The sequence below is a fragment of the Belonocnema kinseyi genome, chromosome 8 (genome assembly GCF_010883055.1).
Source record: "Belonocnema kinseyi isolate 2016_QV_RU_SX_M_011 chromosome 8, B_treatae_v1, whole genome shotgun sequence".
NCBI lineage: Eukaryota > Metazoa > Arthropoda > Insecta > Hymenoptera > Cynipidae > Belonocnema > Belonocnema kinseyi.
In genome coordinates this window covers 7,930,981-7,945,976 of record NC_046664.1, presented here as the reverse complement: position 1 = coordinate 7,945,976, position 14,996 = coordinate 7,930,981, and the positions used below count along the sequence as shown (strand labels likewise).

The 14,996-nt window shown below is 33.4% G+C and overlaps 1 protein-coding gene across 1 annotated transcript in view; it reads right to left on the bottom strand.

Moving 5' to 3' along the window:
• Positions 1-351: 351 nt before the first annotated feature.
• LOC117179090 overlaps positions 352-14,996 on the bottom strand; it is a 146,394-nt gene continuing 131,749 nt past the window's right edge. Inside the window, exons 9-11 of the mRNA XM_033370739.1 lie at positions 8,660-8,924; positions 4,794-5,201; positions 352-3,549 (exon numbers count right to left, since the gene is read on the bottom strand). Coding sequence (XP_033226630.1) covers positions 3,148-3,549; positions 4,794-5,201; positions 8,660-8,924 — 1,075 coding nt within the window. The 3' untranslated portion in view covers positions 352-3,147. The remainder of the gene's footprint in view (positions 3,550-4,793; positions 5,202-8,659; positions 8,925-14,996) is intronic.

The following is a 14,996-nucleotide window of genomic DNA, read 5'->3' as shown; positions in this document are numbered from 1 at the left end:
ATTAATAATTAATATCTAAAATAATTAGATTTAATTACCAGGGATCACAGTTTAATTCAAAATTTGGTCCACTTTTTCTATATTTTTTAAAAATAAATTATTGCTAATACTACCAGAAGAATGCTTTAATATGTTGTTTTTTTCAAGTTTTTCAGGTTCTTTGAAAATATTTCAAGAGCCTCAAAAAATTTGGCAAGATAATAAAAGATTCTGAACATTTAAAAAAAATGTAAAGACATTTGATGATATGTTAGTGAAATTTTAAAGAACTTCTTCACAAGAAATGCAGGATTTCAAAAGATTTAAAAAATACTTCAATAAATTTCGAAAGATTGAAACTTTTTTTTCAAAGAATGAAAGACATTTCAAAATATTTCTAGGAATTTCAAAGATTCCAAGAATCTGAAGAGATTTCAAATGTGTTTTTTTCGGATTTTCGAATATATTAGAAGGTCCTAAAGAATTTTCAACAGCCGTGCAAAATTTGAAGTGTCTTTAAAACGATTAGAAAGGATTTAAAAAATTCGAAAAATTTGAATAAATATAAGATTTGATATAATTTCATGGTATTTCAGGAAATTGATTAAAGATTTACTATATTAAAAGAGAATTTCATGGTATTTCAAAAGATTTCAATTTTCAAAGATTTTAGATTATTATTTGAAAAAATACTGAAAATGTTAGGGTATACTGAAAGATTCTGAGTAATTTTAAATAGCCTTAAAAATATGAAGGGATTTTAGAAGACTTCAAATGTTTTAAAAATTACGAGAGATTTTATAATATTTTAATGCAATGTTAGAGAATTTGTTCATGAGAAGTCGTGATCTTTATTTTGATACTTATGTTCTTCTGACATTTTATCTATCAATGCAATTTTATTAAATTGAAATTGAAGTCCACATTCATAATTGTCAGAAGAAGGAAGCTTAATAAAAAGAGCACTAGACGTATATGAAGGAGATATATACCTGGCAGGAGGCACATTGGATCTGACAGGAAAAAACTTCGACCTGTCATAAAGAGAATACTCGGGAGTAGCCAGGATATGGACTTCACTGAATTATTGAATTTCCTGAATAAAAAGAAGTAAGCCTTCTAGAAAGAGCAATGGACGTATATAGAGGAGCCGCGCACTTGGCCGGAGGAATACTGGACCTAGGAGGGAAAAAACTCGACCTGACAGGAGAAAACTTGGACCTGAGAGGAGAAAACTTGGACCTGAGAGGAGAAAACATGGACCTGGCATTAAAAGAAGAATCGACAGAAGCCAAAATTTGGATTATACGGAATTTACTAAAAGAGCAATGTCGCGAACGATACAACTCACACTTAGTTGAGATACTCTCGTCGTAATAACATTTAATTTATAATTACAATTTTATTTTACAGAATTTTAAGTCCATATCCACATACGTCAGAAGAAGTAAGCCTTATAGAAAAAACAGTGGACGTATATGGAGGCATCGTGTACCTAGCAGGATAAATACTGGACCTGGAAAGAAAAAACTAGACGTGGCAGAAGAAAACCTGGACCTGGCATGAAAAGAAGACGTGGCAGAAGCCAGAATGTGGATTTTACTGATTCTACTACATTTACTGGATATATTGGTGAGCCGTGCACCTGGCATGATGAAAACTGGACCTAGCAGGAAACAAACTGGACCTGGCGGGAGAAAACCTGTATGTGGCATAAAGAGAAGACTCGAAAGGAGCCAGAATGTGGATTTTACTAAATTTACTGAATGAAAAGTGTCCCGAACGACAAAAAAATCTCACACTTTATATGGAGATGCTCAACTTCTTATAATATTGAATTTATAATTACAACTTCATTTTACTGAATTTTAAGTCCACATTCTTATTCTTTAGAAGAAAGAAGCCGTGCAGGAATTGAATCTGGACGGTGATGGAAGAGCAACGTACATGAGAAGAGGAGTCCTTGGCCTGGCAGGAGGAAACATAGACTTAACACTAAGAGAAGGTGGAGCAGGAGCCCGGATGTCGTTTTTACTGAGTTTATTTAATGATTAGTGTCGCAATAGAGACAAAAAATATATCTCGCTCACCAATATAAACAAAAAACTTTTTACTAAAGAATAAAGAATATTTCATGCTGTTCCGATAAACCTATTTAAGTGAATGAGTTTTTCCCCTAACCCAGTTTGGGCAAATCAAATGTCAGAATTTGAGCGAACAGCGCCATGTTAGATTTCCTGCAGTGACGGGATATCGTAATTAATAAGTACTGACAGGAGAAAGCTTTAAGAATTGAAATAGTGTGCTTGTCATTTAAAAAAATGACATAATTTGTATGTAACCGTATTATTTGTAAACATTCGCATACATTCATCTTTAAGATTTTCGAGGACTTAGCTATAGTATCTGAGTATATGGAGAAGCCGTGCACCTGGCAGGAGGAACACTGGATTTGGCAGGAGAAAACTTGGACCTAGCGTGAAGACAAGACTCGTCAGGAGCCAGGATATAGACTTTACTTGAATTTACTGAATGAGCAGTGTCGCGAAAGGAAAAAAATATATCTGACACTGAATTGAGATACTCTAGTTCTTATAAAATTTAATTTCTAATCGAAAATTTATTTTACTCAATTTCAAGTCCATATTCACATCAGTCAGCAGAAGAAATATTTATAGAAACAACAATGGACGTATATGGAGAAACCGTGCACCTGGCAGAAGGAACACTGGATCTGGCAGGAGGAACACTAAAACTCGGCAGGAGCCATAATATCATAGAAATTCTCTTATTTTTTCTACAATTAAATTTCTGAACAACTGTGATCCCTAAAATAATATCATAGTGGCTTTCAACAGTCAGAATACGTTTAATCATTTTGATAACGTAATGGATACTACAAACTCTAAGAACTTATTTTGACACCCCATTGATGATTTGCATCTTCACATAAAAAGAAACAATCAGACGCGAATCTAAATTTAAATTAAAAAACAAAGACTATAATCCAATAAATTAGATTTTTAGGATATCAACTATTATTGATAAACCATTTTACCTTTGGTTTCCCCAAAGAATAGGTGCTCCGGAATAATATTTGTTTCTCACTCCCCTGAACATGTCTTTCATTTAAAAGTTTTAGTAGTAGGTGAATAAACCTAAAACCTGTCAGCACCATTTTTCCATCGGAACAGAAGCAAGATGTGGTCTAGGTTTAGGAGAAGGCCATCTCAAGGCACTTTGACAAGACTCTGCCCTAGAAGGCGTTCTAGGGGGCGGTTGGGGGCCAGTGGTATTGGAATTCGAATCCAGATTAATTGCTTCTCCGTTGCTTTCTGAACGCGAGTTTTTATCAATTGGTGGGTCTCCGCGGTAATTTCTCTTGGTAGGTTTTCGAAGAACTTCCTGTGATGCTGCGGGTGGTGCACTCTCGACAGATTGCAGACTTGCTGCTCTGTGCAATGAAAGTCGTAGGGGCTTTTTCGGAGGCGCTGGACGAGTTTTCGCAGTTTCTTGGGAATTGTAGATGTTGGTTGTATCCGAATTTTCCGATGCCCGCGACTGGTTGTCCTGAAATATTGATAATTATAATATCTAATGATAACATCATCGCAAAAGATTTCTTAAATTATATTATGTTTATTAACATCTTTAACTTAAAAGACACTTGACTTAGTCTGAATAAACGGAAAGGATATGCTACAGCTTACCCTAATAGTATCCACATAGTATTCCGACCGTATCATGCAACAAAAATTTAAAAATAGGAGTAAGATAATCCTTTAATGCTTTGAAATTCGGATTCCACGTTCAACTTTCCCTGAGAAAGTCACGGATTAATTGCAATAGTTTTTTTAGAGCGTTGACAAATTTAGAAAATAAAAAACCTGTCACTAACATACGCTGAAGGCGACTGCACGCGCAACTTCTTTCAGTATCAGCATACTACTTAAACGACTATGCCCGGTAACAAACGTTGAATTCAGAAAAATTAAGAATTTGTATTCCTATGAATACGCGATTTTTCCTCCGTCTAAAAATCCCCCGATGGGAATAGAAAAAGTGCAAATCCTATTCCTCTCAATCGACTTAGTAAAATTTAATGAAAGCATTCATTTAACCTATTTTTCATTATTAAATCTTTTCATAACTTATAAATTCAAAAAATATTCAAATTTCTATTTATTTATATTTTAATAATTTATTTAAACGTCTTTAAAAAATTTAACAAAGGAGTCTATGCAAATGTGTCAATTTAAATAATTTTAACTCTGGAGAGGCAGAGTTGAATTGGTGAGAATCAAAATTTCATAATTTACATTCTGCATGAAGGAATTAAATCAACTTATTACATATATTTTGTGAACTTATTAAAAGGAATTGAATAAAATCAAAATATGACCACTTCTGAGGAATAAAAAATATCTCTGTGAGGTGCGTTACCGGTACAGTTAGAAGGAATTAAATATATTGAAAACACGTTCTCTTTGGGAGAATAGAAAACTGTGTAACCTTTTTGTTTTAAAATTTGTATTTTTTAGTATTAAAGTAATGTTTTTAATTAAAAACCATTTACTGCAGTGGAAAATTTCAATTTAATTGAAAACTCGTCTTTTTCGGTAGTAAATTAATCTATTTGTTTAAATATTAAAGTTTTAGTTAAAAATGTAACGTTTTGGTTGAGAGCTGTTAAATTTTCTGGAAAATTCGTCCTTTTTGGTAATAAATTAATTATTTTTATGGTATTAAATTAATGTTTTTGTTTAAAAATTCATTTTTGTTAGTAATTATGAAATGATTATTCAATTAATTACCTGTAATCGGTAATAAGTTGGCTCTGAATCAAATTCCAGGGACTGGAAGTGATTCCCGTTCTTGCGGCTCTTCTGTAATTGTTCCATTGCGGATTCAACTCTAGGAGTTCGTCTTCTTGGAGAATGAAGTTGTAACTGAGATTGTTTGAAGTCCAAACTCGCAGTAGATCTAGTAAGTTGGAATCCTGGGGATTTTTGTTTGCTTCTTGATTTTTGATGACCATTCGCTGCTCCATCAGAAGAAAAGTCTAACTCTTTGGAATTTCGAGATTCCGTCATGCGTTTAGAATTGTCACTGTGTCTGCTTCTTACTGTTGGAAGACTTTGTCGAAATTCTGTGGGACTTCGTACATTCAAACCGGGAAGATTTGCAACGAGTGCAGTCACTTGAGGTCCTTTTTGAAAAACCTGATATGACAAGATATTTCAAATTAGTTAGGAGAGACTTGTAAAGAATTTAGCAATAAACTCTTATTTTACGCGGCTCGCACAAAGTGAAACTATTTTATTGATAGATTTAAAAAAACCTTTTAGACGACGCTTATTCATGTAGTAGGCAACTACCTTAAATTATATCAACTAAATATTAGACCTTAGCGTAAGAGAGACAGAGACAGAACCAACGTCAGCCGTGACGTCAGAAAGACGGCAGGGCGTGTAGAGGCGAGGAACGCAAGTAAATCGCCAGCGAAACTCGACGCGCGCAACTCCCTCCACCGATTTCCTACCCCCTCCGCGCGACTCCTATTCAACGCCCACGCGGAGTGCGCTATATAAGGGCGCGCACTGATACGGAACGTTACTTGTTTGGAGGCTTTAGTTGCCTAGAGATGGTTGTCAGGATAAGGTTAGGACTGCAAGCTATTGCCAACATATGAAATTTTCTCAGGGTGACCATCTGCTTCACTATAGCTGGATATGTGACGTGCGCCGAAGAGAGGGGGCTAACTCTGAAAAGTGAGATTTTTCAGGGCGAGCGGTTGAAGTTGACCGGATAGACCGGACTTTTAGGAGAGGGGAAAGAATCACGAAATCTTCCCTCTCCACTTACCACTACATTCTGACGAAAGGAGTTAGGGGGTAGACGCGGCTCACGGACGGGGTATAGATTGTACGCGTAGATGGTATCGTGAGTGGTGGGAGATATTTTAAGGAATCTCGAGGTCTCGAGCCAAAGCCCTATTAATCGGGTTCTCATCAACTCAATTATTGGCAATAACAACGCTCGGATATTTTTTCCAATGGTTATTTAAAGGGAGCAACTCAAAAACTATTGAAATGTGTGAACACCTTCATTTCGATTTTTTTAGAGTAAGCCCCCTTTCTTCGGCGCACGTCACATATAAAGATGATAATTATACTCGAACAATACACTCAAAAAACTTAATTCTCATTGGTTGTTTTTCTTCTTATTTACACGTATACCCCTTCTTCTTCCTCCTTCACTAACAGGGTAACTGGCATTCCAGCCCTCTCAGCCGACACGCTTTCTAACTTTATCCCGTCCCTTTTTGACAAAAACTCAAATCTGTACTAACCTGATTATTTAAAGGTTAAAATCAGGTCGGCCGACATTAATACCACCCTGTAAACAAGAATATATTTCTCACTCTCGCGAGTTTCCTACTTCTATCCAGGTCTTCCTTTCGAAAAAGATAGTTCTGTCTCACTCTATCTCACTGGGTACAAACTCCATCATTCCTAAAGTTCATTCTCGTTAAGCCACGCAGCAGAAAAAATTAACCAAAATTTTTTTAATTTCCTTTTGATCTATCAATTGAAAGATATTTCGAACTACGTTCTTTACAATTTTTTTGGAAAATGACTAAAAGCTGACTGAGCATGAGTTGAAATGAAAAACGAACTAAAATTGATTTTTACAAAAACGCCAGTTTTTTAGCTTTAATTATAAAGCTGAAAAAGCTAAATCTTTTAGCCTGTAGAAAAAAAGATGTGCAATGAAATTCTACATATAGGTATAGATTCTAAAGTTAAAATTAGAAAATTTTTGGAAAGCTTTCAGGGGGTATTAGCCAAAAATAGCTAAAAACTTGTTATTAATTGTTTTTTTTTTTTGTGAAACGAGTAGTTTGGTTTTAATCGTAAAAAGTACAATTTTAAAATTAAATTTGTAGACAAATGACAAAAGTTATTAAAAATGAATAGACAATTATTCATCATCTTAAAAAGAGATACACATTTGTAATTAATAAGTTTTTGATAGGACTGGTAGTTTTTGTTTTAATCATAAAAATAACAGTAAATATAAAAAAATTTAATTTTTTGAAAAAAGGCACAAGGTACAAAAAAAATTAATAGACAAAAGTTGTGCAGCCAAAAAATGGACGAATTTTTTATTAATAATTTTTAGATAGAACGGATAGATTTTATTTCCTTCGTATAAAATAAGTTGAAAATTTAAAAAAAAAAAAAATTTTGAAAAGCAATACGGGAGGGAAAAAAATGAAAGATTAAAGACTTTCAACCAAAAAAGATCTAGAAATTTGATAGAAACACTTATTATTAAAATATACTAAAAATATTTTAAAAATAACTTTTTCGAAAAAAGATACAAGCTTCAACAAAATTTTAATCAAGAAGATTTTTTGCCTAAATTACATCTACAAATTTGCTTAGAACCACTTCACGTTAGAATACCTATTTTCGGTCCAAATCTTAAAAAATAACATTGAAAATCAACAAATTTAATTTATGGAAAAATGAGGCAAGTTGCAATAAAATGTTTAATGACCAAATTGTTTTTTTTGTATATGATGCCTACTTTCTTTTATTTTAAAAATAAGATATTTAAAATCCGAATTTTTTAATACCAATACATATTACGGATTTTAATAATATAAATTTATTGGAATAATAGATTTTTCTTGGTAGCTGAGAATAAAAATTAGTGTGAAATAAGGAGCAAATATTAAATTAATCACAAAAATTTAATTTGTGCATTATTTTCCAATATCTGAAAACGCAGTACCAGCCCGACGTGCAGAAATAAATGTAATATAGATTTAATATAATAGTGTTGACCGTGATGTAGAAAATTTCACATTTTGGACAAAATCGAGTGAAAAGCACGAGATAAGTAATGAAAATGTCTTTGTTAAAGCCTAAGGAGCTTTAACAAAAGAGAATTCACAATCGCAAACTCACAGTTGTCGATTTGTTAATCTTTAATGTTAAAAGGCCTGCGCAAAAATGTGACAGAAATACAGAGACCAATCACATAGCGCGAGGTAAAAACATTATCGAGCGCAAAGCGCGAGATAAATATATTATCGAGCGCGGGTGTTGAAGGGACGATTTGACACAAAAGCCTTGCAAAACCCTGGAATTTAATTTCTAAGTCTGGATTTATTTTTCAGTAAGATTTTGTTATGCCTTCGTTTTGTAATCTCTAGTCGAAACGACGCGAAAATTAAAAAAAAAAATCCCGAAAATTATCTTCTTCGACTTGGACGGTTGTTTACTCTAAGAAGAGTATAATTATTTTTAAAAAGATTTTCGTGGTATTACATTACAAATAAACCAACTTTTCTGGGCAATAAGATTTAAAGAGCCGAAGGAGCTTTAACAAAAGAGAATTCACAATCACTACATTTCAGTTATTCTTCAATTTTAAAAGTCCTATGCAAAAATTTGGGGAGTGTACAATAATGGAGCGCATAGTGCTAGGTAAATACATTATCGAGCGCGAAGTGCGAGATTCAACAGGTGCGCACCCTAGAAGCGCTCAAACTAGCGAGTAAGAAATTCGTCTTTTGGGTAAAAATATTATTCTTAATTTCAAACTTTAAGATATAAAATAGCTGAAATTAAAATTAACTTCTAGATGAGACAAAATAATAAAATACCTGTACATTTTTCTGGCTAGTTGGTGGAATATCGGGAGATACAATTTCTGTTCTCGTAGGTGCTAGAAGATCTCTGACCTGTTCCTCGAGATAGCCGATCCTGTGAGTGAGTCTGAGATTATCGGATCGGAGAGTACGCAAAGCCGTCAAGGATTCGCCTTTGCGTAGGACCACGATTTGCGCCGAGTCGGGGGCAACGGCCAGAAGTCGAGCCAAGTCGCTTCTTCCAGCTCCCACTACAAGTTTGCCATTCACTTCCAAGATCCTGAAAACAATGTCGATAGATAAAACCGCGTGCTTATAGGTATATAGTATGTAGAATCATATACGAATAGGTCCCATGTGCACAAGGATCAATTGAGGCGTGAATCAGTGTAGGTCCCTTTTTTCGAGGGGAAAACAATTCTTAAAAATGCAGTCTTGGAAAGTTGGATTATTATGGATTGCATACAATTACAGTGGATCACTCTACCTAAACTAGACACACCCTTCCTCAATTTCTTTCTCCTTTAATATCTCCTCTTCACATTTGTACAGCCTCCCTTTATTTCACCAACTACCCTCTCTCATTCACAATCATTTGTTCTACTACCTCTTATGCCACCAATTTCTCCTTTCATCAGTTCCTCTACTTCCCCTCTGCTCATTTTCGCTCATTTTCTCTATACTCATTTCGGCTACTTTCTCTTCATTTCCCCTCGCTTTGCCTACTTCTGCTTATCGCACATCCCTCCACGTCTACTTACCTCGCCTCTACTCGCCTAACTCCTCCTTCTCCATAACTCATTTACCCTTGCTGCTTCTACTTCTGCTAACCACACATCCCACCACTTTCACTCCCCTCACTCTTACTAGCGTAACCCTTGTTCTCTATTCCTCATTTTCTATCGTCGCTCATACTTCTGCTTACCGCATATCCCACATCTTCTAGTCCTCTTACTCCAACTCTTTTACCCCATCATTCTCCATCCCTCATTTCCCCTCGCTGATACAACTGCTGCTTTCCGCACATCACTCCAATTCTACTCCCCTCATTGCTACACACTTACCCCTTTCTTCCCCATCCCTTACTTTCCATTACTGCTCCAACTTCTGTTTACCGCACATCCCTCCACTTCCAGTTCCCTAACTCCCACTTTTTCACACCCTCCTTCATCACCTCTCATTTTCCGTCAATTTCTCTACTTTCCGTCCCCTAAATTCTTCTCGTTTACCTTATTCTTTTTCTCCACTTTATTCATTTCCCCTATTCTAACTTTCCGGAAACCAAAAAGGATTTTAATAAATAATATTTATTTTTTTAACCGAAAGAGATCAATTCTCAAAAAATAATGTAAGAGTTGATATTTTAACAAAGACAGATTGTAATTTAAAATAAAAAGGGTTGGAGTAAACAAAAACTGTTAAATTATCGACGAAAAAGATTTTTTTTTACAAAATTGTTTAATTTTCAACAAGGTAAACAGATTTTTAACCAAATAGATGCATTTTGGACGTCACACGGTAATTTTTAAACAAGAAGATTAATACCGAAAATACGAATTTTCGGCTAAAAAAGATTTTTTAAATATCAAAAATAAATAGTACAATTCTCATTCAAAAAGACGAATTTTAAATTAAAATATTGAATATTCAAACAAAACAAAATTTTTAACAAAGTAGTTTAAAGACTCTGTATTATCCAGAATCTTAGTTTTTGCAACGAAAAAAAAACAAAAACATGTGAACAAAACACGAATTTTTAAACGAAATTCGATACATTTCATAGTATTTTTAAAGAAATAAAGTTATTTAAAAAGATTCTAAAGAATTTCAACAGATTTTTGTTGATTGTTGTGGGACTTATTTTATTCCCTGAAATATTCTCTAAAAGTGTCTTTGATATGTTTTTATTAGAAAGTAATTGCAGTGAGTGAGTTAAAGTATTTTTTATAAAAATAACAATGATATAATTCCTAAACAATTTCTTTTCTTACTTTTCAACTTTTTTTACCTGAAGAGAAAGAGAAAACATAAAACTCTAAATAACTATTGTTAAATAAGCAATTTTAATTGAAAATATTTTTCCTAAAGTTCGACTTTAGTTCTTTTTCAAAATTAGTTATAATTCCATATCATTATATATTCCTCAAATTCAAAAATCATTTTATTGAATGTTCATTTTTAATATTGAGATAACTGAAACTATTGGGAAGGGTGCTCTCTCATTTCGCCACCTGGTGCCGAAAACTGGAACTAGAAAGATAAGTAAAATTGTAAAAATGTATTTTAATTTTTACATAAAAGTGTTTTACAATTGTTTTGATAAGTATAAAACAATAATTGAGTACTAAAAACAAATATGCATAAAAAACAAACAGTTTTAGATATAATTTCCATCTTATACAATGAAAAAACACATTTTTGTTTAATGGTGTACAAACATTATTATTTTACTATTTCATGTACAATTCAATGAATAGTAAGCTTAAATGAACTTTAATTAATGTATGTGGCGAGAATTTTATCCAGATTATGCAAAGAATACGAATAATAGACGATTGGAATTTAAATATGTAGTCTAACCTAACTTTTAGATTAGATTTTGAAATGATAAATATTTCATGTATAAACTAATAAAAATTTACTTTCAGTTCGTTTTTACTTCAAAATAAGTCCATTTTAGTTTATAATCTTTTTAAAATCACGATGAATGTGTGCTTTTTCACTGTATAGAATGTAAATTCCATCTAAAACCCTTTGTTTCCGATAAATCCTTATTTTTATTACCTAATAAATTCTTAAAATACTTGTTTGCACAAATTAAAATGCATCTTTAAAATCGTCCCTACTAGAAAGAATCAATTGAGATTAATAAGAAAGAATATAACTAATATTTTAATCCATCCGAATCGTGTTTCTTAATTGTACCAAAACGATTGCCAAAACTTAATCTTTGTCTAAATTGGTGAAATTTTATTATTTGTATACCTTTGTTTGTTTATAACGCAAATGGTTATTAAAGATGACGTTAAACACCGTGATCACTGTCATTTTACAGGGAAATAGTATGACCTTCCTCATGACAACTGTAACGTAAACTACAAAGACTGACATATAATTTTCATAGTATTTCAAAATGAATTTGCCTACGACTCTAATTTTTCTCTAAAAGAATTAGCAGCAAGCTTTGATGTTAATATCTTATTATTATCTACTAATCAAGAAGAGTATATATCCTTTACAAAAAATGTGCAAATATAAATACTAAACTTAGATTCATTGACTTTTATAGATTTTTTCCAAGTAGCATCTCAAAATTAACTTCAAATCCCAGCATAGATAAAAAATTATCATCAAACTCTCCTTCTTAACGATGGTCGTAGGGGCTAAAGCGTAGGCTTTGGGCTCACTCCGTCGGCTTGCGGGTTCGATTCCCGCCTCGCACTCTGGAAGAGCCTCGGCGGCCCATGAGGTGAACACTAGCCTAGCAAGGGAGTTGATCAACTCCGGAGAGTCGTGCGAACGGTACCTCTAAAGAAAAAAGTTTCCGCTAAGTACTTAAATCTGTTACTATTGGTGGTTCGGAACCCACCTCAAACTGTAGGCCCCCACCTAGTAAGTGGGTGGGGGGCGTGTAAAGGAACAAGGAAGAAGGTGCAAGAAAAATGTAAACCCTTAGGGGAAACATTAGAAGCTTCCATTCCAAGTATTTTTTTATATCAAAGAGAGATATATCAAAGAGGCTTTAAATGATTTTAAAATACTTCAGTGCTATTATAATTTCTCAATCGATACGTAATGATTACAAAGAGTTTCAAAGGATTTTAAAAGAGTGCAGAAAAATTGAATAATTTTGAAGAAATGTCAAAGATCTTTTAAAGAATCCAAAAAGGTTTTAGGATTTGCAAGAGATTTTATGAGATTTTAAGGCAGTTTGAGTGATTTTCAAGAATTCCAAGCGAGTTACCGAAAAGTTATTTAAAAATATTTCAATACATTTAAAGAGATTGCAAGGGGTGTACATTTTACAAATATTTTTAGGAATTTAAGAAAATTCTAATGATTTTTATTTATTGTACTCAATTTTGAAAGATTTAAAAAATATTCTATGTTAAAAGTATTACACGATTAAAATGCTGGTATTTGAATTTCTAAGGATTTGAAATGTAAAATTAGTCAGGAAAAAGTAAGGAAATTTTGAAAGTGATCGGGAAGGGCCGAGTCTCCACTTTCGATTAGGCAGGTCGCAGAAACAAACCTAGCTACATCTCCTGGTAGTGACGTATCTTAAAATGTACAAGGCCCTAACATTTCAGCGGCCGTTGGAAGTCGGTCAATTTTCATGCATACAGCACTGACTTCCGTCGCGTGGAGTCTGCTGCGTTTTTACGCGCGTGCGCCTACCTTTCACGGTCAGTGGAGAAGTTTACGAGTGGGGACTACATCCCTCCGAGGATTTCGATGCGACGAGTCCGGATGCGACAGGTCCTACTGTACATCCAAATTCACGCGTGCAATTTTTTCGAATGTGGGACTTCCTTACACTACTTTGTGGCAAAAATTGACACAATTGGCAACATTTTAAGCCGATTGAATTTTTCAATACTCTTAGGGCTATGTGATGAGAGGGCGATGTGATCAGATTTCTAACTTACCAACACTTTGTTTATTTCCAAACTCATTTTTACACGAAGCGCCACATAGAGAACAAAATCTAAGATTATAAGTAAGAAGCACTAAGAAATTTGGGTCTGATCCTACACTTTTATAAATATAAAAAAGTTTTTTTTGTGAATATTTTTGTTGTTTCTTTTTTCGTAATTATTAATGTTTAGGACGAGACACACCATTCCTAGGGTTTCTTATTTAATATCCCAAGTTTTCAACCCGATCTGGCGCTTTGTGTGGAAATAAATTTAGAGAATAAAAAAAGTGTCGGTAAGGTAGGAATCACGAATTTTAAAAATAATTGATAAAATTTCGGAAATTATGCACAAAGTGAGAACAGAATTTGCTCTGTGAAATTGAACGAGATCTAGGAGTTAATGCATCAGTGGATACACAAAGTTACAGGAAGTCATCTATATAACTGATTTGGTTTAGTCGAGTTGGGTAAATTGATGTTGTCGAGGGAGTTAAACCACGTTCGTCGTGGACGGGGTCATGTGAAATTGCAGGTGCAATTAGTGAGGGCATACTGCGGACTTCCGGTGCAGTTTCACGCTACAACAACCCTTGGGAACGGAATATCAAGATTGCCCATTGTTCTTCTCGATAAATGAGAATTACGTAGTGCTACGCTTTTCTGCTAAGCACTGATTCATCTCAAATTTTTGCCAAGTGGCTACAAAGCTGAAAAACAACCGAAGTTGAAACACTTCAAGACAGTTGATGATGGTGATTACATAATCAGTACTTCATAAGATAATGAAAGTTACCCGACCAGTAATCGGAAGTTCTGTGTTTCGATTCCCATCGAGGCGAAGTGAGTAGATCTTTTTTCCGAAAAATTTAATTTAAATATTCTTTAAATTTATTTTTCATTTAGTCAGAAATGACGTTCAGTATTCTCTGTTATTTAAATATTTAAATTGATTGATAGTTTTGATTCCTATTTTTACAGATTGTGGAATGATGTCTACACTGATCGATGGTAACTATCTCTGATGATAATACAGATTCCTTTAAAGTTGCTTTACAAATTAATTTTAACAGATAGTTTTTCCTTGAAACTGATGTGGTCCGGCTTAATTTTACCACTCAGAGAAATTTCTTTTTGTGCCAGGAGATTTTTCTTCGCACATATGGAATTTCCTCTTAAATTTAAGGTTGAAAATAATTTTCGTTTGTCTTAAAATGAATATTTTTGTAATAATCATTATTGTTCTGAAACTAACTTCACCTAATCTTGCAGTTAAATTATTTTGATTGTTTCAAAAAGATATTTAAGTGGTTCAAAACAAAACAGGCGATAGGAGGACGCTTTTGTTTCAAGATAACTTTTAATAAACAAAATTCCTGTAAACAAAACCAAGAATCCTACGAGTAAATTTTGACGACCACCATAAAATATTCCTAATGCAAAGTAAAAAACGAAACAAAATTTTCTGAAAAAGAAAAAAAAAGTGTCTTTTTTTCAACAAAGATAAAGAAAGAAACAAAAAGGAGAGGGAAACCAACCAAATCTCCTTCCTTCTCTTTTTTAAATTTCTTTCCTCTTTTTATATTTTTTTCATAAAATTTGTTCTGTTTTTCCTTATGTTGCTTAAAATCATTCTGCTATATTCCAAATAAAGTCTAAAGAGGAATTTAAATAAGGGCTCGTACTTAAATTACGTAACAACTCAAAGGACGG